General features: G+C 38.8%; 1 protein-coding gene across 6 annotated transcripts in view; it reads right to left on the bottom strand.

Annotated features, from left to right (window-relative positions):
• GOLIM4 (golgi integral membrane protein 4) overlaps nt 1–24,914 on the bottom strand; it is an 85,877-nt gene extending 60,963 nt beyond the window's left edge. For 2 of the 6 annotated variants that reach the window (XM_032261230.1, XM_032261246.1), the window contains exon 1: nt 24,087–24,914. In XM_032261230.1, the coding sequence (XP_032117121.1) occupies nt 24,087–24,273 (187 nt within the window). In that variant the 5' untranslated portion in view covers nt 24,274–24,914. Of the gene's footprint in view, nt 1–3,569; nt 4,609–23,697; nt 23,995–24,086 lie in introns of those variants that run through there. The other 4 variants (XM_032261225.1, XM_032261237.1, XM_032261260.1 and 1 more) reach the window with 3 other exon arrangements.
• Between the last annotated feature and the right edge of the window lie 1,268 nt (nt 24,915–26,182).

Here is a 26,182-nt window from a genome sequence, read left to right as displayed (position 1 = left end):
TACTACCTTTGTAATTTTGGACATAAAACTTTTCTTAGCCTCATTTTTTTTTAATCCATAATGTTAAATATAAGGGCCTAATGCAGTGCATGGCACATAATACTCAATGAATTTCAGCCGAATTTAAAAGAAGAAAATGGCAGAATCTCGGCACTGCTCTCAAGACAGGGATGATGAATGAATACAATAAACAAAACATCCAGAAGAGAGCAACCTGGAGTGAAGAAGCCGGCCATCGTGGCAAGCTCTACTTGACAGTAAGTGGAAGCTCTCTTATACTTCCCCCGGCGCCCTCTACCTCCAGGAAAAGCAAGGCAACATGGCAACAGAAAGAGGTCCATACTGAAAAGAGATTTTCTGGGGCAGACAAGACAATCTAGTGGGCCAGGGAGATGACCCATTTTTGCTTGATGACTAAAAGAGAATGTCGACTTCACTAATTTTGCTACTGAATGAGTCACAAGGGTGAGTAACTTGAGAAAATATGTGAGGGAGTAGAAAAACGCAAGTAATTAATGGATGCTGTAGAACTTAACTTTAATTAAAAAATTCCTTACTCTGAATGTTTTGTGAACTTTAAGTATCTACAGTAATTGATACATCCCCCTATGAAACTCCTATCACCTATCACCTTACTCTTTTCAAAGGCTGAAATGCCTGATGCTGAGTTCCCTTGTAAACTCCAGGCAGGGAGTGAAATACAACATAGCAGTTAATCCTGCTTCTGGGTGTCCAATCTCTGGAGGATACCTAGAGAAAACGTTTAATTTTATGGCCAGTCTTGGACTCTGGATTTTCCATAGGGCCAAATTCTGGTATCACCCTGTGGTGAAACTCAATTTGGATCATGCCCCAAATTGCACTGATGATCTTAGAAAACAAAAGTGCCTGCAGGAGTGGTCTTGGGCCAGTCCTACATTTCAGGAGATATACCGAGACATTTCTGTGAAACTGGTATCCATTACAGATGCTGCTTACCAAGGCATTTGTTGCTAGGCACTCATTGATGGAGTGGGAAGCCAATTCAACCTGGTGGAGAATGACTGGGGTAGGAAACAGTCAGCCAAATGACATCCTAGCCTTTAACATATTCATTTACTTTGTATACCAACTTTGTAAGGAAGATGTGATTAAAAAAAAAAAAAGGTTCTGAAAGATCCAACAATTTGCCTGAGGACATAAAACTAAAACTTGGCAGAGCTATGAGGCATTCTGACTCCAAAGCCAACTACAATATGTTGAAGAGAGGCAAAAAGTTCAACAGAAAACTTAAGTAAAATAACACTGTTAAGAAAAGTTGTTAAAGCATAGGAGAATACCAGACAAATGTAAAAATGGGCCATTAATAGCTAGCTAAAAATAAAACCTTCCTAAAAATTAATTGAAAGAAAACTTTTTGGAGAGGGTGTCTTATATATTACTATATATAATGTTATCCATGTTGGTTATTTGGCTTTCAAGTCCACAGCAAAATTAGATGAAGCAACTTTAAGGAGAGGAAGACAGAAAGACTACAGTAAGAAGCTAACTATATAGCAAAGAATACTATAAAAACAATCACTGCTCAAAGAACTACTTCTAAAGACACACTGATCTAGAGCTACTAAACGTATGAGCAGATTGTTCTATATATGATGACCATATATAATGAAACACAGCTTCACGTATTTTTAATCGTTTCAGCAAGGTGGTTGTTAAAAATATATAATTAAATAACTCACCATTTCTATAATACTAATGTAGACCAGGCTTCCTAATTTTTTTGTTGTTGTTAAAAAAATATGGTTGCCTTCCTTCTTACATTCTGAGGATGTTAAAAGGAACATAGTATTCCAGGGCAAAATAATAACTGTACTAACCCTAAAACATCAAGAAGGCATTCTACTGTGTAGCTTTCTCCAAGTTCCACACTTTTCCAGCCTTGCAATTTTACTTGTTCTCATGTGATGCATACCATAGTCTGCCACTCTTTATCAATAGGACTCCTTAAAGGTAGGGACCAGGCCTTTGTGTTGGTAACTTCAGATTATCTAGCATAGTGCCTTCTAAATAAGGCAAAGCAGTCATTATGAGTTAAGCTAATAAAATTTATGTTTGGTAAGCTCATTTAGAATATAGGAATGCATGTGGAAACACAACCATATAAAACGTCTAAAATAAAACTTCTGGGGCTTGAAAAGGCCAACTATTTTATCCATTTATCAAATAATTGATTACCTACTATATTTCAGGCATTGCTTTAAGTTCAAGGATTAGAATAGCAGGCATGGACATGAAATACCAGTTTTTGTATTAAAGGTCCTTATAATCTCATGGAGGAAGACAGACAAATAAGATATATAATAAACAAGGAAATACAAAATGAGTTTTCAGCTAACAAGTGCAAATAAGAAAATAACGTAGGATAATGGGATAGATAGTACTTGGGTGGAAGATTATCATTTTTCTGCTTATATGCAGTATTCTCTTTTACACAAAGGAAGAAGTATAGCTTCTATAGATTGTTCAAAGGTGAAAACATAGAAGGCAAAGGCTTCTTAAAAGCAGCTGTGAGATCTCCAGGGATGGCAGGGCTACCATAGCAGCTAACTTTTCAGATCATCCCCAATGATATCTAGCACCTGGTACCCACATCCTGTGTACTCCCCTCCTACACTGTACCATAGTGGGGGCTGAGTGATTAATAGCATATGTCCCAAGTGGTATTATGTCACTGCCAAGATGAGGGTATAAAAAGTGTGTGGCTTTCATGTTGGGCTCCTCTTCTCTGGGTTCCCTCACTCTGTGGGAAGCCAGCTGCCATGTTTGAGGACATGCAGGCAATGCGGGGGGGGAGGTGCACATGAGGAGAAACAGGTATCTGGCCAATAGTGAAGAATAGCCAGGTGAATGACCTTGGAAGTGGATCCTCCCTGGAGACTGCAGCTTGATTACAACTTCCTGAGAAACCCAGGACTAGAACCATCAAGCTAGGCTGCCTCTGGATTCATGACTCTCAGGAAACTGTGAAATATGAAATGTTTATATGTTTGTTGATTGAAGGAGCTAGGCTTTTGGAGTAATTTGTTACCCAACAAGTATCACCTTTTCAGGAAAATGCCTCTTTAAATAGTTGAAATCTGAGCAAAGGCCTGAATAAAGAGGGACCAGTGATGAACAGACACCAGGGAAGAACATTCCAGACAAAAAGAAGGGCGGTGATAAAGACCATGAGAAAGGCATGGGCTTGAGAACAGCTAAAAAGCTACATCACTGCAATCTTGTTACTGAAATGTAACAAAGTAGTAAAAGAAGAGTTAAAATTTCCTTCAAAGAGAGATGGGAAGTAACATTACTTAATTTATATGTTACAAAGAAGCATCTTTGTAACCTCCTGGGTTACTATGTGGAAGGCAGGGGTGAAAGCAGGAAAGCCAAGTGGAGCCTACTACATTAGTCCAGCCAGGAGATGATAGCTATCATCTCTAGTAACACAGATGGGGATGTTAAAAATAAAAATGTTACGACTTGGGAAGATCCTAAATATGTATTTAGAAAAGAGAGTGAATACAATTATATAAAAACCTTACCCATGTGGCCCATATCATGCCAATAGGTTCTGGTTTTTGAGTGATACTGTTATCACCAGAATAGTCCCAGACAGAGGGGAAATTAGATGTGATCTAGTGAGATATAAATCAAAATTCAAGAAATGATTTGTAGGTGTTCCAGTTAAAAATTATAACCTCTCGTTACTAAAATGCTCTGGAGTCTAAAAAGGAAGATTTTTCCTTTTATGAAAAAATGAAGTAGTCAGTAGAAATGTTCCTTTTGTTCTGATTGGTGCCAGCCAGACTGTTTAAGTTTTTAAGCAATCAACTAGTGAAGTTAAAGAAAGAAATAAATAAAACAGATGAGAAAAAACAAAAATAAAGCTAATTTTCTTGTCACATAAACATATTTCTAAAGGGATGAAGTTAACAACAAGAAGTATTTCTTTAAGTTAGAAAACAAAGACACTGGTAATTGGCAGACTATTCACTAGTTTTATAGAGCCTTTAGAGCTTCATTTATTAGTACTTAACAAGAATCTACACGTTCCTGCTCTGGAAATTTTCTGAGCAAGCACTGTTCACAAAAAGATCATGTCAAAACATACCTGCTTTTCTTATTGCTTCTTCTAACATATGCACAAAAAGCATGTCAAGACGGCTCATAGAAAATATCCACTTAACAAATCAAGTCTATGTTTGTGGACCTAAAGACCAATTTTCAGTTTTTGACAATCTTAAGGAGACATGGAGAATCAAATTTTAAAAGATAAAATATAAACAAATTGCTATTCAGTGGTTTTCTAACAAAGGCCAATATAATAAGTGACTAGTCACTTGCTCACTCTCATATACACACACACATACATATACAATCATATCCACATACATATATATACACACAGAGACCTCATATTAAAGGGAAGAAATTAATGAATGTGGAACTTGAAAAGGGTGTTTGAAAGAAATGCTTACAATCAGATATGTTTTTAAAAAGAGAGAGGGGACATCTGCCTTTATAAATTTTCCACAACCTTTTCCCAAAGCCTTGGGTATAAACATTCATAGTTGCCATAATAGGTGCTAAAATCTTCAAGTAAATACTGACATTTTTTTCACTTAATTTTTAAATAAAAGAATCTAAGGGAATACACTAATTTTTTAAAAGTAAAGTGTTCTTTGGGAGGCCGAGGCGGGTGGATCACTGAGGTCAAGAGATTGAGACCATCCTGGCCAACATGGTGAAACCCCATCTCTACTAAAAATACAAAAAATTAGCTGGGCATGGTGGCGCGTGCCTGTAATCCCAGCTACTCAGGAGGCTCAGGCAGGAGAATTGCCTGAACCCAGGAGGCGGAGGTTGCGGTGAGCCGAGATCGCGCCATTGCTCTCCAGCCTGGGTAACAAGAGCGAAACTCCGTCTCAAAAAAAAAAAAAAAAAAAAAAAAAGTAAAGTGTTACATATGTTTGCCAGAAGTTTACATAAAATTTAAAATCCTGAAGCCTATCTGTGGGTATGCTCTAACTTGTTCTGTTTTTTTTTTGTTTGTTTGTTTGTTTTGTTGTTTTAATTCACATAAATTAGCATCTAAAAAATAAATCCTGGCCAGGCATGGTGGCTCATGCCTACAATACCAGTACTTTGGAAGGCTGAGGTGGGCAGATCACGAGGTCAAAAGATTGAGACCATCTTGGCCAACATGGTGAAACCCCGTGTCTACTAAAAATACAAAAATTAGCAGGGCATGATGGCATTTGCCTGTAGTCCCACCTACTAGGGAGGCTGAGGCAGGAGAATCATTTGAACCCGGAAGGCGGAGATTGCAGTGAGCCAAGATCGCGCCACTGCACTCCAGCCTGGCAACAGAGCAAGACCCTGTCTCAAAAATAAATAAATAAAAAACAAATAAATCCTATGGTTACTCATATTATCTTTTGCTGCTAAAGTCAACATATTAAATGTCAAAATACTTTGGTAAAAATGTTCTACTTATTCTATGTTACCGCAAGAATAGTCATAAAACTCCACTATGAAAGCTTTTAACAGATTTCATTTATATTCTATTTCTTGATGGCAGCACTTGAATAACCAAATTTATATTCTCCCAGAAAGTTTTGGTAAGCAGATGCTTCAGGAAGTTTGCTGAATAAAAGGGCATATTTACTTATTGCCTTTTGTTTAGAATTTATGCTAAGTGCTTATTCATTAACTCATACCCTCTGCCTAAAAATATATGAATGTGACTAAAATTATGTTGATGCTAATATTTTAAAACTCCATATCCCTATAATACGATTTTTTCAAATAAGTAGGTTTTCTTATTTCACACTGTACCTGTTTTGAAACTGACTGTGGTAGATGAAGTCATCATTCCAAATTTTTCATCCCTCACTATTGCAATTATACATCCACATTCTGCAGTGCTTACCACTGGATTGTGGGGGGTGGGGAGGGGGTTGCAGAGCATTCTTCACCATCCCATTAATGTTTGGTCAATGGAATAATAATTCTTCACCATCCCATTAATGTTTGGACAGAAATAATGGTGTGCCAGTTCCCAAGTGTTAACACTTGCCCTTTTGTGTTTCTATAACCCACCACCTGAAGAGCATCTCCAGGTAATGCAATCCTTTCAGCCCAGGTCGTAAAATGGAAGCATGTGGAGCTGACCTGAAACTGACCAAAGACCTGGTGTCCAGGCCCAGGCAAATCACACCCAGCCAAGCCCTGCCCACCAAACGACAGCCAAACTGCAGACCTGTGAACATGATTACATTCATTTTTGCAAGTTTGTTGTTGTAGGCCACTAAGATTCTGAAATTGTTACACAACAAAACCTAATATATTGATTCTATATCTTTATATGGCTACTCATGTAATATGAGTTGCATCAAACTACACCTTTTAAATTTACCTAACCTCAACTAATAACAATTTCCTTTGGTTATACTGCATTTCAGAAAACAGAATGAGAATTTTTTTAATAAAGATTTTTTTAAGTAGTCGCAGAAATTCATTCTATTGCTGAGGTCTAATTTCCAAAAATAAACTATAATATACAGAATAAGCTACACTTAAACCCAACTTATAATTTGGTATCCTTAAATGTTTCTACAATTTACAATCTTTCAAATGAATTAAAAGTAACACACCTTCCTAAAACATTTGATATACTCTAGACACCTTTATTTATTATTTTGTTTCTGAGCAACTTACCTCCAAACTTCACAGGTATAACTAGTACTAGGGTGAAACAAGTATGAATCTTGAATTAAAAAAATGTCACTAGGTACAACATATTACTTTTGAATACTAATCCTTTCAGGGTCTGCTTCAATTACCAGATAGGAATCCCCTGTTATTTGTATATAATGAAGATAGCTTTCCTTTTAATGTTCTTAAGTAATTTAGAACATTGTTATTTTAATAAAAAAATTAAATAGGACCTATCTTTGTTTCCATAAATATTTCGTTAATTTTTTTCTATCATAATTTGTATGGTAGCAAACTTTAGCCCAATGCAAGTTAAATTACCACAAGTAATCGAAGTAAAATAAATTAAATTTTTATACATCAAAGATCACCATTGCCTTTTTGCCATTCATATATATTAAAGCAAGACTACTGAGAAAACAATGTATGTAATAAATTGCTGAATATGAGTCACTACAAGTAATTCTTATTCTCATCACTGTTCACTTCAGCTAGCACATCAGAATTTAAAAATCATAAAATTTTAACTTAGAAGCAATTTTACAGCTAGTCTAATGACTCACTAGATATTTGTGTTAACTCTGTAATATTCCTCTCAACTGCTCAGTTATATTCTGAATTTTTCCAGTGAGAGTTAGCATTTCTAAACCAGGGTTTTGTGAACTTACTTAGGGAAACCGATTTAACAAAAGGCAATTGGTGGGTCTGTTGTACTGTGTTATTATAAATAAATAATCATTTAAAAAATTATCCCTTTAGAATACAGAAACAGAGAAAGCATGTACCCAGTAAGCATGAATGACGGTTAACAAAGAACAGATAAGTCAGCTTATATGTCTAAGCAGTCCTTTAGGGAGCTTATCCCTTGGCTTAACAATGCTACAGATGCCTGTGTTTTGGACATTTAAGTTTTAATTGTTTTTCCTTTTGGTCATATTTAAAAATTTGTACTGATAATAGATCAGGACTTATAGTTGGAATGCACGAGGATATTAAAAAACACTAGGAGAGGAGCGATAATAAATTTTATAAATGCACTCAAAATAGTCCTTATGTGGAATTATCTTAAAATAGTCATCAAGCACATCAAATAGCTGCTAGTCCCTTTAAAAAAAAAAAAGTTAAAAGAACTAGAGCATTTATAGTGGCAGCAACCAATATCTAAATGTCCATCAGCAGTAAACTGGGTAAGTTTTGATAGGCTTACACAACGGTATTAACATAATAATAGAAATGGGCAATCTATAACTCCACGTTTTGGATGGGTCTCACAAACAATATTAAGCACGAGAAACCAGACACAAGAGTATATATTGTTTATTTACCTAAAGTACAAAAACAGGTGACACTGATCCACAGTGCTTATTCTTTGAGGCTGGAGGACAATTTTTGAATGAGTGCAAGAGGCTTCTGGTGGCCTGGTCTTCCAATGTGTTTTGATATGATTGCTGGTTAAACGGTTGCATTTGTGAAGTCTTATCAAGCTGTTTGCTTATAATGTGTGCACTTTTAGGTATGTAAGTTACAATTCAAAGTTGAATAAGTAAAATGTCAAAAAAAATTTTATCTAAATTGTTATATTTGGTTGGGCTATACAGATGCCCAATACTTTAAATGTTTTAATCTTTTTATCATTTAGATAAATAAAAATACAAAATTTAAAAAAGGAAAAATTTTCTTCTGTATAAAATATAAGAACTCAATATATTAAATCTAAAAGTAATTTCTGTCTAGTTTTAAAGCTATATCATTAATTTTATACATTTTAATATATATCTGTTTCAAAATCAAACACAATGTCATTTTGAATATGCTGAAAATTGTTTTCTTATATAAATAATTGAGAGAAAATTGTCAGTCACTTAAAGTAAAAAAAGTGTCTTTATGTCACAAATATTAAGTTTAAAATTAATCTCTAAAATTATCTTTATATTATTCTTGATAATAGATGATGCTAAATTTTCCTTTACATAAAATCTCTTTTCTATCATGTGCTATGTAAAAATAAGGAAAAACAAATTCCTATGGAAATATATAACAACAAAAAAGCTTCAAGAATTAGAACAGTTGGGTAACATTTTTAAACTGAAGGAAAAAAATATGATCAGAACTACAGAGATCTGCTGACAAATTCCAGACCTGCCATTAACAAGCTGGGAGAATTGTCAGGTCAGTGCTGTCCAACAGAAATACACTCTGAAATGTCAGTAACTCTTAAATATCTGGGAGCCCCATTTTTTAAAAGTATAAATGTGCACTGTAATATATCAACACTATCTTATAAGATACAACACAATTAAACTGAAATAGAGTCCCACCAAAACAATAAAGTTGTGTTTATCAGAAAAATAGTTCATATTGCTATAGTTTTAAATTTTATATTTATATTAATTAAATAGAAATTAAAATTCAGCTCCTCAGTCACACTAGCTGGATTTCTAGTGCTACTTTCTGCACATGACCCTAGTGGCCACCGTATTAGATAGCACAGCTGTCAAGTCATTCCATCTCTTTGAGGCTTACTGTCTTCACTGATAACCTAAAAATGTTAGTCAAGATAAAGAACTTCAAACTTGGATGCTTACACAGGCCAGGCCAATAATACAAATGACCAAGCAATGGCAGTGGGAATTTTGGTCCACTGAAGCCCACATGCCCTACTCCAAATGGGCAGCAATTCATTCACCTGACACAGAAATGCAGGGCCAGTATTGCAGGATTTTAGGATTTTTCCAACCAAGTTGGAAATCTAGATGTTTATATAAAATAGTTTTATTTTTCCATACATAAACTACTGTGAAATTTTTCAAAGCACTGTGTGGGCCAAAGCAAAACATATCCATATGCTGGTATTTGCAACCTGGGTTCTAAGAAGTTTCTTTCCTGCTTTACCAATCTCTGATTTATTTATAGGAGTGATTTGACTTTGACACCTGGAATCTAAAGCACACAGCTGGAGACTCAGGTGAGTGGCGAGCATCAAACCACCCCCGCTGTGAAGTCAACACAAGCTAAAGATGCTACTAGGTAGCAGCCTGTGGTGAATGTTAGCAGGATTCCAGCATGAGACGAAGTCCTGTTTACACCCCGAGATGCAGAAGAATCTGAAAAGAAGTCAGACTAAGGAAAGGGAAAGTCCAATCACCTAATTCTGGATCAAGGACAAGGTCCCAGAGATATTAACAGAAGGAAAGGGTGGTGAAGCTGAATTCTCCCCAGAGACTATTGCTCATTTCCCTGGGACCCAATCCTTATGGAGCCTGCCTGGGTCCTCCAGGGCATGTGAGACTGACAGTGGAAAGCTACAGAGGTGAAGCAGAAATTAGTAACTTGAGCAGCCATCAGCCTCTTCCATGGACTTAGCAGGCAGGGTTGGGGAGGGGCTAAGGGTTAGCAGGTGGATTCCAAGAGAGCAGTTTTTGTTTTTTGGTTTTTTTTGTTTTCATTTTTTTTTTTTGAGACAGGGTCTCACTCTGTTGCCAGGCGCTAGGCTGGAGTGCAGTGGCACAATCTCGGCTCACTGCAACCTCTGCCTCCCGGGTTCAAGCAATTCTCCTGCCTCAGCCTCCCGAGTAGCTGGGACTACAGGCGCACGCCACCGCGACCAGCTAGTTTTTGTATTTTTAGTAGAGACGGGGTTTCATCACATTGGCCAGGATGGTCTCGATCTCTTGACCTCGTGATCCGCCCGCCTCGGCCTCCCAAAGTGCTGGGATTACAGGCTTGAGCCACTGCACCCGGCCAAGAGAGCAGTTAAGTCCAGGTAAGTCACCATCTGGGAATATTCTTAACTGTTTGGCAGAATCTTAAAAAAAAGGTAGAGTGCCCTCAGAGGTGGCAAAGTAAGAAACTCAGTTTTGTAATTCCTGTTAAACCTATGTTTAGCTCCAGGGTGAGGAAGCCTTGGAAACTGAGGATTGTGTTAGTAAGAGCTCAGGGTTAAGAGTAAATTGAGCATTAATCCCACGTGTGTCACTGTCTTGCTGTGTGACTTCTGTTTCCTTAAACTTCAAATAGTAATAATACAGTATATTGCTTTACTCTGTGACATAGGGTTGTTTTCGGGATCAAATAATATTATGAATATAACATAATTCAGAAAGCACACATTTCTCTTGTGTAACGAGGGCAATTGCAAGACCTTTTTATTATTTTAAGAAATTACTAACGGATTCTAGGACTACAATTTATTAAATGCCATTTAAGTCTTCAATCGGAATTATTCTTTAATTTACGGGGGTATGAGGGGGTTAATGGTCAGGGCTTTAGGGCAACAGCAGCAGACACACTGACTAGTCTGTTACAAACTCCACCACTTACAGTAATGTCTGGAGGGGATTCATGGGGTGTGACTAAGGGAGGTCAAATGCCCAGATGGACTTGAAAAGACCTCAGGAGGAATTTGCCCTAAAGCAGTGGTTCTCAATTTTTTTCAGGTCACTGATGCTTTGAGGAGCTGATTAATGCTATGGCTTCTATCTTAGAAAAGACACATCTACAAAACTGACATATATTTTCAGGACGTTCATGAACCACCCCCCGCCTCCATGGATCCCAAATTGAAAATGCCACCCTTAAGGAAGACAGAAACACAGGAAAAACATTCAGTGTGGTCTGAGGCAATGAACTAGTTCTGTATAGGAGGCAGTTCTGAGAACAGGTGGAAGCCAAGAGTAAAGACAAAGCAGACTTGGCTCAGCCCCTACTCAAAATACTGTTACTGTGGGACCCTCAAAGAATGACATCTTAGGGTCTATATAAAAGGCCACAGATGCGCTCACAAATACTATCATTCTAGGCAACTAGCAGCTCCTGCTTCCTTGGACAGTTTCAACATAAGGCAGCATACTCTGGGCTCGGTCTACATGGCCCCTACTCAAACTCAGAGCAAAAGACATGAGAGAAAGAACAATATGTATGTTTCTCTAACTGACACAGCAATTATCAATACATTATAGAATGTACAGGGAATTTTCTTCATTTTGGCTTTGGCAAAGAGAATAGGGAAGAGAATACATGCTACAGATAGGTTGAAGGTGTTAATATGAATACCACCAAGAGCAGGACTTTGCAGCAAGTTAGAATACCAGTGAATATTATGGCAGAAACCTGGCACCCATACACATGGAAATGAGGCAGGAAGAGAAGCACTGGTTCTACAGAAATTCAACAGCAACTTCTCACTAACAAGAGCAGAACAAACTTTGATTCTTGAATGAAATATAGCCTCCAACACATTTTGACAAAATATAATCTATCCACTTCTGAATCCAATCTCTTATAGAAATATGTTTTAGAAAGTACAATGGAAGTCAAATAAAAACAATATTTTCCCATGTATTTGTAATAACTAAACTATGTTTGGGTGAATGAAGACATACTATGAACACAGAATTCTAACTGTTCAGAATACATTTAATGACATTTTCATAATATGTTCTTATATTCTACTTTTGACTTTATTCATATCACAAAAGAATACTCATATATTACAATTTTTTAAATGACTTTCAAAGTAGGAGTGAATGAACAAGTTGAAACTACCAGTCATACAATTAATGCTTTCTTTAAATCAAAAATATCTTGCTAAAACCAGTAAAAGTATCAAAAAAAAACTCTTCTATAAAAAAAAAAAAATCTTCACCAAGGACCGCAGTCCATAAAGTCAAAAGGAACACACTGCACTGTATTCCTACCTACTTGCCAAAGAAATGGTCTGCATATTATCAATGGGTTTTGAAACTCCCCAAGGACATGATGCCTTCCACTTAGGTATTTTCCTTAATGAACTACCAATTGGGTTTATACTTTACAGAGTCATGCGGAATTTTAATTTTCCCAGGTCAGATGGTTTAAACACCAGGTAATTTCCCTGTGAAGTTATAATTTTAAACGCCACTTCTTGCTAACATATTTCCAATTTAATGGCAGGTCATATTTTAGAATGCAGTAGAACATTTTTATAAAAATATTCAATCAAATAATCCAAGAAAATGATTTAGAACAGTGGTTAGTACCCAGCAAATGCTCAATGAATGTTAGCTTATGACAACTTTCGGAATGATGATGCTGCCAATGATGACAATACCAATACTCAAATAACTATACTCACTTTATGGGAGGCCGCTACTAAGGCAGTCCCCCATGATCTCCACTTTCTGTAATTCACAACCTCACTAAGCCCTTCCTCCGTGCACGTGCTGAATGTAGAGATTCAATTCTAATGAAGAGACTATGGCAGAAGTGATGGGATACCACTTCCAAGACTAGGTTATTAAAACACCTTCATTTTAATCTTCAGTGCCTACACTGTTTCTCACTCTTTTGGATCTCTTGCTGGTATGGTTTGGCTCTGAGTTGTAATTCCCAGTGTTGGGGAAGGGGTCTGGTGGGAGGCAACTAGATCATGGGGGCGATTTCTCCCTTGCTGCTCTCATGAGAGTGAGTTCTCACAAGATCTGATGGTTTCAAGGTAGGTGCACCTCCCCCTTCACCCTCTCTCACCTGCTCCATCATGGAAATACATGCTTCCCCTTTGCCTTCTGCCATGATTGTAAGTTTCCTGAGGCTTCCCAATTATGCTTCCTCTACAGACTGTGGAACTGTGAGTCAATTAAGCCTCTTTTCTTTATAAACTACCCAGTCTCAGGTAGTTCTTTCTAGCAATGTGAGAACAGACTAATACACTTGCCCTGGGCTAACCAGCTACGATGTTGTGAAGTAGTCCTGTGGCAGGCCCCAAATGAGTGCCACTGGAAATGGATGTTCTAAATCCTACCAACAACCACCTGAGTGAATTCTGAAGCAGGTCCTTCAATCCCAATCAAGTTTTAAAATGACTAAACACTGGTCAGCAGCTTGAATGCAACCTTGTGAGTGACCCTGGAAGAGTCACCCAGTTAAGCCCAGATTCCTTTCCCACAGAAGTTGTGATATAATGTTCATTGTTGTAAGACAGTTATGTTTTGGGATAATTTGCTATGCAGCAAGATAACTAATACAGATTTTGAAGTGGGGTGCTGTCATAAAAATTTAAAGGTGGGAGTGGCTTTGGAACTTAAGAAAAGTGTTAGTGAAAATGTGCCTCAAACACACTGTACATAGAATTCTGGAATTTAAGAAGACTGATGGAAGGCCTTAAATGAAAGTGAGAAAATGTTTATGGAAACTAAAAATTTCGTAGTGGCTAAAGTTTAGCAATATCCACACTTAGGTGTAGTTACATGACCTGCAGTCACTTATATTTATAAGAGAAGTTAAAAAAAAAAAATGTGCCAAATGAACTGAGTTATCCAGTTAAGGACATTTACCAGCAAAGTGCTGAAGGTGTCACCTGGTTTCTTCTTACTGTCTTATAGGAAACTATGAGAAGAAAGAGATACTAAGAGGAGGACTGCTAAATAAAAAGGAAGCAGGACTTGAGAGTTATGAAAATTCTTAGCTTCTCTAGATAACAAATAATGCTGAAATTAAGAAATAGCTTTTAAATAAAGATCAACTCCAGGACATTACCAGAAAAACATGGTCTAAAGACAAAAGCTGAGGGTGTCCTGTAAAATCATCGTCTTGGAAAGATCATAAGTGATGTCTCAGAGTACTATTTAATCAGGTGACAAGACCTCCTAAGGGTTTCTCAGATCCTTATAATGAGACTTTGGGAAGTTTAAGGGTATGCATTGTCTCTCCCCTATCTTGGCACAAGCCCAAAAGAAAAGATTTATCTCCAGGAGATATAGGAATGTAGCTTTTGTCTAATGGACAAAATTCCAAGAAGTTTTACAGGAGACCCACAAAATTTTTTAGAAGATTGTATCCGCAGAACAACTGCCCATTTTGACCAAAAGAGGTAGAAGCAATATTAAATTTAGCAAGGCCATAGGTCCTTAAAACTCTACTGGTAGGAAGCAGGCTGAGGAAACCACTCAGCTGCAAACATATGCTACCTTTCACGCAAAGGGAAAGATGACTCAGAGTGGAACCAAGAAACCAAATGGTACAGTCAAACACCATGGAGAACTACTCCCAGGCTTTGAGACCTACTACAGGAACACTTGCCTCAAAAGATTTAAAAATTCCTATGGATAGGTGACTCATTTCTCTCACATTTCTGCCTTTTTTTTTTTTTAAACAGGAATATCTAGGTATTTCATGGCTGTTCTACCACTCTATGTTGGTTGTGTTGGGGGCAGGTAATTTGACTCTCTGGTTTCATGGATCTACAGATGAAGAGGAAGCATACTTGAAGAATTATAGTTGAAGACTGTATGGATACCTAAGGGGCCTCACATACACCTGGATCAAATTTGGATAATGTCTAGGTTTTGAGCTGATGGCCGCCTATACAGTAAAAGAAATTTATTTTTCGTATTTTAATAAAAGTGACATTTGACATAAATATAATTTAACTTGTTTTATAGCATCTAAACCTCCAAATAAAATATAAAATACTTATAAACATTTTGTTTGTTAAAAGATTGATATATTGATGCAGAAGGGCAAGAATCATATATTTATATTAATAAATATCATTTATTAATAATAAATCTTACCAATATAAAACTTGATGAAATGCTCTAATTAAACCAAATTAATTACCAACTGCCCAATTTTAATCTATGTTTATAATATTTATTTTATAGCACCATAGCTATTATCAAGAGAACATATAAGCAATGTCAAAGCTGTCCTAAATATCTTGATTTGCAGATCTTTTTTTTCTATTTGTAACAAAGATTCCAAATAAAGGAGACATTTTAAATGAGATGTGAACTGGAAAATGAAATGTTTGACTCTCCTAAAATGATTATAATTTTTAAAAATTCATGTACTCTCAAAGAAAAGCAAATAATATCATTCCAACATTCTATAATGCTTATCCTTCAGAATGACAGCACATCTTCTTAATTTTCTATTCACTATCTATCATATTGTGACATTTTCTGTATGAAAAATAGTTAAAGCAATATTTTATAAAATGTCATACTGCTATAGAGAGCAATTTATTTCATGCCCATGTCCCTCCAGGCTATGAGCCTATTTAGTAAAGCTTATCAGTGAAGGACAATGACTGACATGTCTTCTGCGTATGCACTCATGGGCTAGTAAAAACACAAATACACCATTTAGCAATACACAGCATTGTTTTAAAATAGCAATGCCTATTTCCTCACAGAGAAGGGGGTCCTAGTCTACAGACACAGCACAGGGGCAGTAAAGGGATATTATCTTATACTTGGAGTCAGAATATGTGGGCTCTCGGCTCAGCTTAAGACACCTGGTAAGTGAATTATCCACCTTAGAATTCAACCAATCACTGTAAAATTCAGGGTCTGTATCCACTTTGATCAGTCTATGCATTCCTAAACTTCACACATGCAGGCACGCCTCAAGTAAGTTCTTAGATACTCATGTAAAACCTGTACCGTTTTTCTGAATTTACCAAATATTCACTTAAATAAGTTTATTTATCTTTAAAATAAACTTTAAACAGGAAACGTCTACACCATTACTTTATAAATGAAAATCTGATTTACGTAGCACTGATTGATAACTAATAGATTTAATTTAAAAATTAAATACAATAATACAACAAAACAATTATTAAATTCTAGCTGTCAAGTTGTTGGCTGCCTAATATCTGTTATCTTTTGAAAAACAGAGGAGCAACTCTCTAGGAGAGAGATTCTAGCACCAAACTGAGAATTTCTCCAGTGCTTGTCAAGAAAGCAATGAAGGAAATAAGTTTTTCATTATGTGATTTAATGTTACTTTCAGGCAACATCTACATGCCATATAACTCCAGTATCAACCAACATCACCTTCCATAACAGCAGCAAATTTCTTGTACCCTGGAAATGCTGCATCAAATAGTACACGTGTTATTTCTAATTCCAAATTTTATCATGAATCCCCATATGACCTACCTAACCTACTTTCTTAGAACCATTAATACTGTCATGAGAGACGCTAAAATAATTTTGAGGACAATGATGCACTGTGGAAAAAGTCACAATAGGGTTCTAAGCTTAGTTTCATTAGGCTAGATCATGACACTGGCAAGTTAATTAACCTCTCTAAGCCTCAGGTTGCTCATTCAGATTGAAGTGCTAGTGTCACAGTTAAATGACATGATGCATGTAATAAGCTTAGCACTGAATCTGAATTTGGTAGGTACTCAATAAATGTTATAGATTCAAATAATTTAATTTCTTCAAATAAATTTTCAAAATTCTACTAAAATAAATTAACTCCAAAGAGCAGTGGCTCAGAATGAAAACATAGTTTAGCAATTTTCTTTTATTATAAAGCTATATGATATATAACTCACTTTGAAAAAAAGCTACAAAACCAAACCATCTACTGGCAAAAGTAGCAAGACCATTTTGTCCTTAACGATAAAAGAACAACACTTGGCTGTCAAAATGAAAAACAATAACTCTTAGTTGCTATCATGTAAAGCATTTTCACGTTTTTTTCTCCCCAAAAACAGATCAAAAGGGTAGAAAAGACAGAGTGAGAATATTTTAAGTCCAAAAGTTTCAGCCAAGTAGGGCACACAGTAAAAGAAGCCACTTTTAGGCCACCACTAACACTCTTACCTGCTAGATGTAGCAACGGGTGGGCAAAATAAAAAGAAGCCCAAGGAAAATTCAGCAACAGTAGTTCTGGTCACCCAATAAATGGTGGTAGTAATATCCTCCAGGACTCATACTAGTCACTTTAGATGTGCTATTTCTAATCCATACAAGGTTGCAACATAGACATTGTAATCCGAAATTCAAATAAGAAGAGGCTGAAGTTCAGAAAGGTTACTTGCTTGCTCAAGGTCACCCTGCTGGAAATGCCACAGTTGCACTGAAACTACACCTGATTCCCAAATCAGCTCTCCCGTCACGATTTCCTGCTTTTTTTCGGGGGGTGGGGGGGCATAAAGGTGTAAACAAGAATCTTCCTCAGTACTTTGAAAACTCACCAGGTGATATCCGTCCCTTTTTCTCTCCCTGCCCTCTTCTGGTTTCTCTCCAAATCTTTGCTTTTTGATTCACACCATATTTAGTCAGTATTCATTTCCCCAACTCCAATTTACTTATTCCTTCAGCCACTGCAATCTAGTCTTGTACCCAAGCCCTTTTGGACACTGTCCTTTCTAAGACAAGAAAGAATAAAAAGAAATCAAGGCAAGGCTTCCGATCTACCTGGTACTTCAACTAAAGACTCCCAGATAACAAGCAATTCTCTTACACTGCAACCAATTATTTCCCTGGACACCAGTACTGTCATTAGAGTTGACATGTCACACATTACAGGGATGACTAAGGCGGGCATGATGTATGAAATCAGTTATAGATTCAGTGCAAATCATATATATTCAAAAGAATGCTTCACTGAATCAGTTTCAAAAGGTATTTGGAAGCTTTTGTCTTTTATTCAGGGAATGAATTTACATACAAATAAAAACTACTGAACTTCAGAGTATTTTTGTTCCAGATTCTAAATGGTACAGAATTAAGCAAAAACAGCTTGATAGTTTCTTCATTTAACTCTAAGTTGTACATCAGTGAAGATGTCCATTTAATAGACAACGTCTAGTTGATATCAGAAGTTCTAACACTGCACTTGAAAAATCAGTACACCTACCAAACATTGCCCACACTTGTGATATAAATTACTAAGGTCTATGAACCACTCTGTTGTATATATGCTTCCTCAGTCATCCAGAATACAAGCTACACCCTTCTAAGCATTATACATCAGCTAACACTATTGATTCTCATGATAACCTATTGTAAGCACTATTATTACATATGAAGAGAATAAGTCACAGAAAGGTTAAATAACTTGCCCATGACCACACAGCTAGTATAATAGGATAGCAGGAAATCAAATCTAAGCGCTCTAACTTCTCAGCCTGCATCCACTATACCTCACTGCCCACAATACCACCACATATATGCGCATTAATAGGCCAAGAAAAAAATACCACCATATACATGCACATTATAGGCCAAGAAAAAAAAATAGGCCAAGAAAAAAATATAGGTATAAACTATTTATTCAGCACCTGCTATAGGCCAGGCAGATGCTGGAGATGAAGGAATAATGAAAGCCTCGTCCTATGCTGAAGGAGATTTTTTTTTTTTTTCATTTCTTTTCTTTCTTTTTTTGAGACAGTCTTGCAATAGGCTGGAGTGCAGTGGTGTGACTGGACTCACTGCAACCTCAACCTCCCAGGTTCAAGTGATTCTCATGTCTTAGCCTCCTAAGTAGCTGGGATTACAAAATGTGCCACCATGCCTGGCTAATTTTTGGATTTTTAGTAGAGACAGAGTTTAGCCATGTTGGCCAGGCTGGTCTTGAACTCCTGACCTCAAGTGATCCAACCGCTTCAGCCTCCCAAAGTGCTAGAATTACAGGCAAGAGCCACTCTGCCCAGTCAACGTTTCCTTTTTAAAGTAGATACATGGAGGGCTGAAAGCAAAGAAGTAACAAATGACAATAACATGCATTCATGCTTAGGCCCCTGAGCCATCCTCAGTGTTAGAGGAGCCCAATGCAAAAAAACACTAACTTAATAACCAATGTCTGCACACCAAAAGACACAACAAAGTAAACAAACTACAGAACAGGAAAAAATATCTGCAACCTGAATCCAGAATCTACAAGGAACTCAAGCAGCTTGACAAGAAAAAAAAAAAAAAAACATTAAAAACTGGACAGAGGACATGAAAAGACATTTTTAACAAGAAGATAGAAGGCAACATAGGAAAAAATGCTCAACATCACTCACCATGAGAGAAATGCAAATTAAAGCCACAATGACATACCATCTTACACTAGTCAGAATGGCTTTTATTAAAAAGTCAAAAAACAACAGATGTTGGCTAAGATGCAGAGAAAAGGGAATGCTTATATACTGTTGGTGGGAATGTAAATTAGTACAACCTTTCTGGAAAACAGAATCAGGATTTCTCAAAGAATTAAACATTGAGCTACCATTCAGTCCATCAATCCCACTACTAGGTATATACCCAAAAGGAAATAATTATACCAAAAAGTCATCTGCACTCGTATGTTTATTACAGAACTATTCACAATAGCAAAGATATGGAATCAACCTAAGTGTCCATCAAGAGAGAACTGGTAAAGAAAAATGTGGTATATACATACCATGGAATACTACTCAGCCATAACAAGTAACAAAATCATGTCTTCCGTAGCAACATGGATGGGCCTGGAGGCCATTATCCTAAGGGAAATAACTCAGAAAAAGAATGTCGAATATAGCACGTTCTCATTTACAGGTAGGAACTAAACAATGGGCACACATGAACATAAAGGGTGGAACTGGAGACTAGAAAAAGTGGGAGGCTAGCAGAGGGGTGAGAGTTGGAAATTTTCCTACTGGGTAAACATGTTCATTCTTTGCACTGAAAGCCCAGATTTCACCACTCAATATACGCATGTGAGAAATCCGCACTTGTAACTCTGCACTTCTGCGGGTCACGTTTCTGACCTTTTTAAAAATTTTAAATAGTTGTAACATATTCATCCGGAACAGGAACATATAAACCTTTTCTTGATGGTTTATCCTTATCCCTGGAAGTCCAAAAGCACTGCAATACTGTGGTTTAGGAATGTCAGGCTCTTTGCCTCTACGCTAAATGCATTTCATAAAAATTTAAATAGTTATATCTCTCTCCAAGACCTTACTGCACATAGTTATTACCTTATCAGTCACACCCTCTCCTAATCTGACATGATCCAGAACAGAGTTAATCAGCAACCGTAGTCCAAGTTTAAATTGTCAAGGAAGGTCCTTCCTTCTGAGTAAAGTACACCGGATGTATGCATATTCCTTGGTGTTCATTCGAGGTACAATAAAAGGAGGTGGTTAGCTACATAGACAAATTCTGCCAATTTCACAATTTTTACCCATGACAAATCTGGCAAGAGAAAACAGGATGAAACAGTTTACCTCAAAGACGGATTCTGGTAACAGCTAACTTTTAATGAGCGGTACCTACTAAGTGCCAACCAAGTATGTCCTAAGAGCTCTGAAGTCTATTATTTTCATTAATCCTCACAACACCTCTATAGGTTATTCTAATCTCCGCTTTATAAAAAGAAAAGCAAGGTCTAAGTTCACACAAAAGGTTGTAGAACTAGAATTTGAATTACAGCCTAGAAACCAGTCTGCTTTTAATCACATGCTCAGATAAAAAATTCAAGTGTCTTTGGGGCCAAACAAGTAAAGTAAATGCACAGAGTGGCTCAGTTTTAAGATTACAGGGTGTGGCTCTCAATCTTGGCTGCACACAGGAATCACCTGGGGGGCTTTAAAGACTACTGAAGCCTGGGTTCCACCCCCATAGACTGTTACTTAATTGGCCTGGGAACCACCAGGTGATTCTAATGGGCAGTCTAGACTGTACGCTTCTAGGTACAGACAATGGCATGGCTCATGTGAAAGCAGTTTAAAAAATTTAAAGGTTATGTAAACACTATGCTGGCCAAAGATTGTTATTACCTCTGCCACCAGTATGTGACCTATGCCCCACTCCTCAGTATAATTAAGGTACCAATATGGGAGATAAACAGAGGACTGATTGCTAAGAGGGAAAAGATAAACAGGTAGACACAGACATTTTTATAGTGGAAGGGCTTTGCCTAGTCTCTCAACTTTCTGCATGCCATCCCCATCATCTCCTAGGTATGGGGCTCTTCTACAATAAAATTTGTAACTTGGGGTTACAAGTAACCCACTTTCAAAGGAATCTATGGAGTATAATCTATTCTTAAACTGAAGGTGACCTAAATATGCTCACTTAACAAATGCACACCATCAAGTTATAGGACCAAGCTACTTAAATTTTTTCAAAAGTCATTTTTAAAAAGAAGAACACTCTTTTAAAGTAATTAATTCTGATCTTAATCCAAGCCAGGTCATGCAATCCCACCTAACTAAGCAAGTATTAAGAATGGAGAGCCTGATGTCCTAAAAACCCATCTATGCAGGTGGTACACACTGCGATTGAGTAAAATGTCATTTGCCATTGCAAAAGGGAAGCAAAAGCTGCATGCCATTAGAAAAATGTCCATTAAATGGCCTACACATGGGAAATCCAAAATAAATGGCACAGAAGTCAAAAGTGAATCCACTAAAAAAAAAAAAGAAGAAACTTTAGCCTGCTTGCAAAATAATTCTTCACAAATAACCATACTGCAAGTTTTGCAGCACCATAATTCAAGAGGAAATGGCAAAAGAATAAACTAAGAAATGGACTTTGAAGCCACCTTTTCAAATTAGGTAGAACATTTCCACCTGCTGCAAAACAAAAGTTGTACATTTTAATAATCCTGTATTACTATTTACCACCTCTCTTCCCGTTACCACCACCACCACCACCACCAACAAAAGGCAAATTAGGAAAGAAATTTCTAAAATTTCAAAATGAAATACTACAAATAAAGGTCATTATTCAGAAATCAAGGTCTCAGTCAACAAGGCCCAGCATAGGCAGCTGAGGCAAAGGAGCTACTTAGACAAAATATTTTTTTGTTGTTTTATTTGGCTTTCAAAAAGCAAAGACACAGAAGCAAAGTCTCAGAAAGAAAAGGGCCTGGGATGAACTCTCTCACCACAGTTCAGAATAATTTTTGTTTGTTACTTGAACAAACATGGATTGATTCCCCTTATGAGTGTCAGACACAGTGTGGTGCTGAGCATGTAATGGTGAAAATGACAGCCTTTGCCCTCACGGGACTCCTAAGAGACCAAGGCACACAACCTCATTTAATTCACCATACATGCCCCTTCCAGCCATGTTTGTGAAAATCCAGTCCTGTTTTACTATTAGACAGTAAATTTTTCCCTTGGTCTAACTGCACAGAACTTCACAGGGAAGCTATTGATATCTTCTAAATAAATAAGTAAATAAATATCCATATTCTCATATGCACAATAACTCATGGGTAAATTTCAATGAGTTTAAAGAAAATTTTTTGATCCTAAGAGTGTATCAGAACAGGTTTTTCTTTTGAGCCAAGCCCAGCCATATATTTTCATTGCCTGTGGCTATGCAGTGTCAGTAAACTAAAAACACTTTTCTTTCTTCGAAGTTGGGAAGAGCAAAAAGTCCAAGCAATCAGATGTGTATCGTTTTCTCTCACCTTAAATTTTTTACTAGAAAACAGAATAGCTGAAGCAAGGAAGAGGTATCTGTTTTATATTTGCACACAGATACACAGCAACATCCCTCTAGCTTGCATTTACCTGGTAATATTAAATAAGCTACATTTGCATCATCAGCAAAGACTGCCAACATTTCACTACTTATAGCCATTTATTATTATTTTTTGGTCGGGAAGAAAGCTGCGTTAAGTATTGAAAACTAACCACAAGTGCAAGTAAAATCTTTAAAAAAAAATAGACGACATGGTGCTTACATCGCAGTAATGTTTCTGAATTTACATTAAAAGTAAATTATGTTTGTGAAAATTACATTAAATTAGATTCTAAAATAGAAGGATACAAATTTTAAGTGCTTCTAAAGGTCTTACTCAAGTTGGGTTTGCTGTGCTTGGCAAAGTGAAAACCTGTGTTTCTCCTCTTTGACTTCCTGAAGCTATTGTAAAATGCATATATGCAGCTCTGTGATGAGGTCAAAGCACTGAGGAAGAAAAGCCTTTTTTGGAAGAAATAAAATATCTGCAGGATAGTGAACGGTAATGTGGTGTGGACTTTTCCCACACATCCAACATCTCTAAAAACAGAATAAGAAATAAGATACTAGCAGGTCCAGATCTAGGTTCCATTCGAGCGGGCCATGAATTTAATTCAGCTGCTGGGTCATGGCTTAATTTTCCCTTCAAAAACAGCACAGTTTGAGAAATCTCTGCCAAACGCTTTTTTTTTCCCTCCGCAACTGGCAAAGTCAACAAGAAAGCAAATACCTAGAACCCACGGGACAATGCTCCTTAGAGCAGGGCTGGCAGAAGCGGCGGAGGGCTACTAGTTTGCCTGCCCCGACTGCAGCTGGGCCCCGACAAGCGCTCGGGTAAACGACTCTCTGTGCACCCGCTCACCAAGCGCCCAGCCGGACGATGGGCTGGTGCTACCAAGTTCAAACCTAACCGCTGGGAGACGGATGCGGGGAGGGGGGTGAGAATGTCATCTCCCCTGACACTCCGAGGCCGGCAGTTCTGAAACGCTCACCTCTGACGTCCCTGAAGGTCAGAGGTGGCACCCACAGTGCCAACAGCTCACGAAAGCCACTTTTCCAGCCGGGGCGGAGGCGCGGGGCAAAGTTGGCCACCGGCCGCGCGCGTCCCGTTAGCCGTACCTTGTAACTGGGCGGAGAGGGACTCCTGGTGCTGCTGGTACTTGAGCGCCACCGCCTCGGCTTTCCGCAGCTGCGTCTGCAGCTCGTAGTAGAGCATCGCGCCGTAGAGAAAGCCGAACACCACGGTCAGCAGCAGCAGGGTCTGGAAAATCCGCTTCTGCTTTCGGGAGCACATCCCGTTTCCCATAGTCCCGCCTGGACCCAACGCCGCGGCCGCCCCCGCCGTCTCCTCCCCTAGGTCCGAGCGAGCGACTCAGCAGCGGCCGCCGCAGGAGCTGGCCAGACGCAGCATGAGGAGGAGAGGCCAGACACAAAGCCGGCCCGGAGGGGAAGTGGCACCCGCTCAGCCCCAGCGCGCCGCGGGGCGCGCAGCCATCGACGCCGCCCGGGCAGCTGCAGCCAAACTTCTGCGAGGCTCCCTCTCCGCGAGTGCCCGGGGCCGGGAGGGGGCCCTCCGCATACTTCAGAGCCGACTGCCCTCGAGCCTATGCCCAGACGCCTCCTGCCTTTTTTCCTCCTTCCCACTTTTTGGCCCCGCTGTCCCCGGGCAGCTCCTGGAGTCCCGCGCCAGCCGCTCCCCGCCCCCTTGCGGCGGCTCCCACTACACGACTTTGTTGCCACCTAAGGGAGGGGGTGCGCGCCCAACAAAGGGACCAGGACTCGGGGCCGCGCCCCTGTGCGGCCCGCCCAGTGGGTGGAAGGGTGGGGGCCAGCTGCCTCGGCTGGTTTTGGGGACGCCAGAGCGGTGTCACCGATAGGGCTGCTCCAGCCTCGGCCGCGCCACCACCTCCTCCTGCCCAACTTACGTGTCACCCGCGGCCCCGCTATTCTGGCCAACGGGATTCCGGGAGGAAGTCCCACTCGGGCTCCTTGCTCATTGGGCCCGTCCGAGCTGCCGCTCCCTCCCTTCGGTGAGGCAGTGCGGGGCTCGATTGGACGCCCGCCTTGTCCGTCCGACCCCAGGGCCGCGCCTTCCCTCCCAGCACCCGGACCGGCGAAGGGCTCTGTGGGCAGCGCGGCCGCCTGGCGCCGGGGTGTGCCCACGTGGAGTCGGAGAGGGTGGGAAGAGGCAGGCGGAAGGGCAAGGGCGGGGAGTCCGGGGTGGGCGGGGGACTTGTCCGGGCCTGAAGCTGGGTGAGGTTCGGTGAACACGTGTGTGTGTGTGGGGGGGGGGCTCTGTGTGTGTGGTGTGTATGTGGTGTGTGTGTGTATGGGGGGGGTGTTTCAGTTCTCAGAAAGCACATGGAGAGCGGAGTAAAATGTATACATGAACGAAAGAATGGACGGCAGCAACTGTGTGCACTCTGCTGAGTACAGTTTCTTTCCCTGTCCAATAAACAGATGCGGCAGACACATGGGATAGCTGCATAGCACAATCCTGGTAGTCAAGCCAGAGATGCCGTCTCGACTGCCTTACCCCATCCAGTGTACTAGCCTAGGTATGTGTGTGTGCGCGCGCGCCCACAGATTGCAGGGCTCGAGTCGGAAGACTTGAAACAAGCTACACTTAATGCTCAATTGTCCACGTGGGCTGGGGAAATCAGCTTACCGTTGGCAGAGAGCAAAGAAACAATCTCACATTTTTTCTCTAGTTGTAAATAGAATAATTTAAAAACATCATACAGGCCGAAATGAGTATCCATTCATTTTGTCATATATTTTTGTTTTATGGTGGCAAACACATCAGTTACATTTCTAAATTACATTTTAAAGGGCAACAAACGTTCCCTATGAAAAAACTAGTACAGCACAGGAAAGGTAATAACCACAAGCCTCTTTGAAGAAATGTATACTGCATTTATTTTTTCTGTGTACTTATGCACGAATGATAATATTTGTTTCTGCTGTTGACCTAAATTCTAAGAAAAGCACATTCTTTCTTGTCTCAATATTGTGGTGTAATTTAGGATACACTGCATAATTTTTATATTCTAACTGGACTTTAGTCATTATCATTGCTAATGGGCAGTGACTGCTCAAAATAGGGGTAAATCTCTTTAGCTAAATACAACAGAAAGACAGTTACTGGTGCAAAAGTTTTTTTTAGGTGGACTCTGAAATTATAGGTTCCTAAAGCCATAAAATAAAGTAAATTT

Source organism: Sapajus apella, unplaced genomic scaffold (assembly GCF_009761245.1).
Source record: "Sapajus apella isolate SASKATOON/1434 unplaced genomic scaffold, GSC_monkey_1.0 scaffold4, whole genome shotgun sequence".
Taxonomy (NCBI): Eukaryota; Metazoa; Chordata; class Mammalia; order Primates; family Cebidae; genus Sapajus; species Sapajus apella.
The sequence above is the reverse complement of the archived record's forward strand: the minus strand, read 5'-3'. Positions and strand labels throughout refer to the sequence as shown.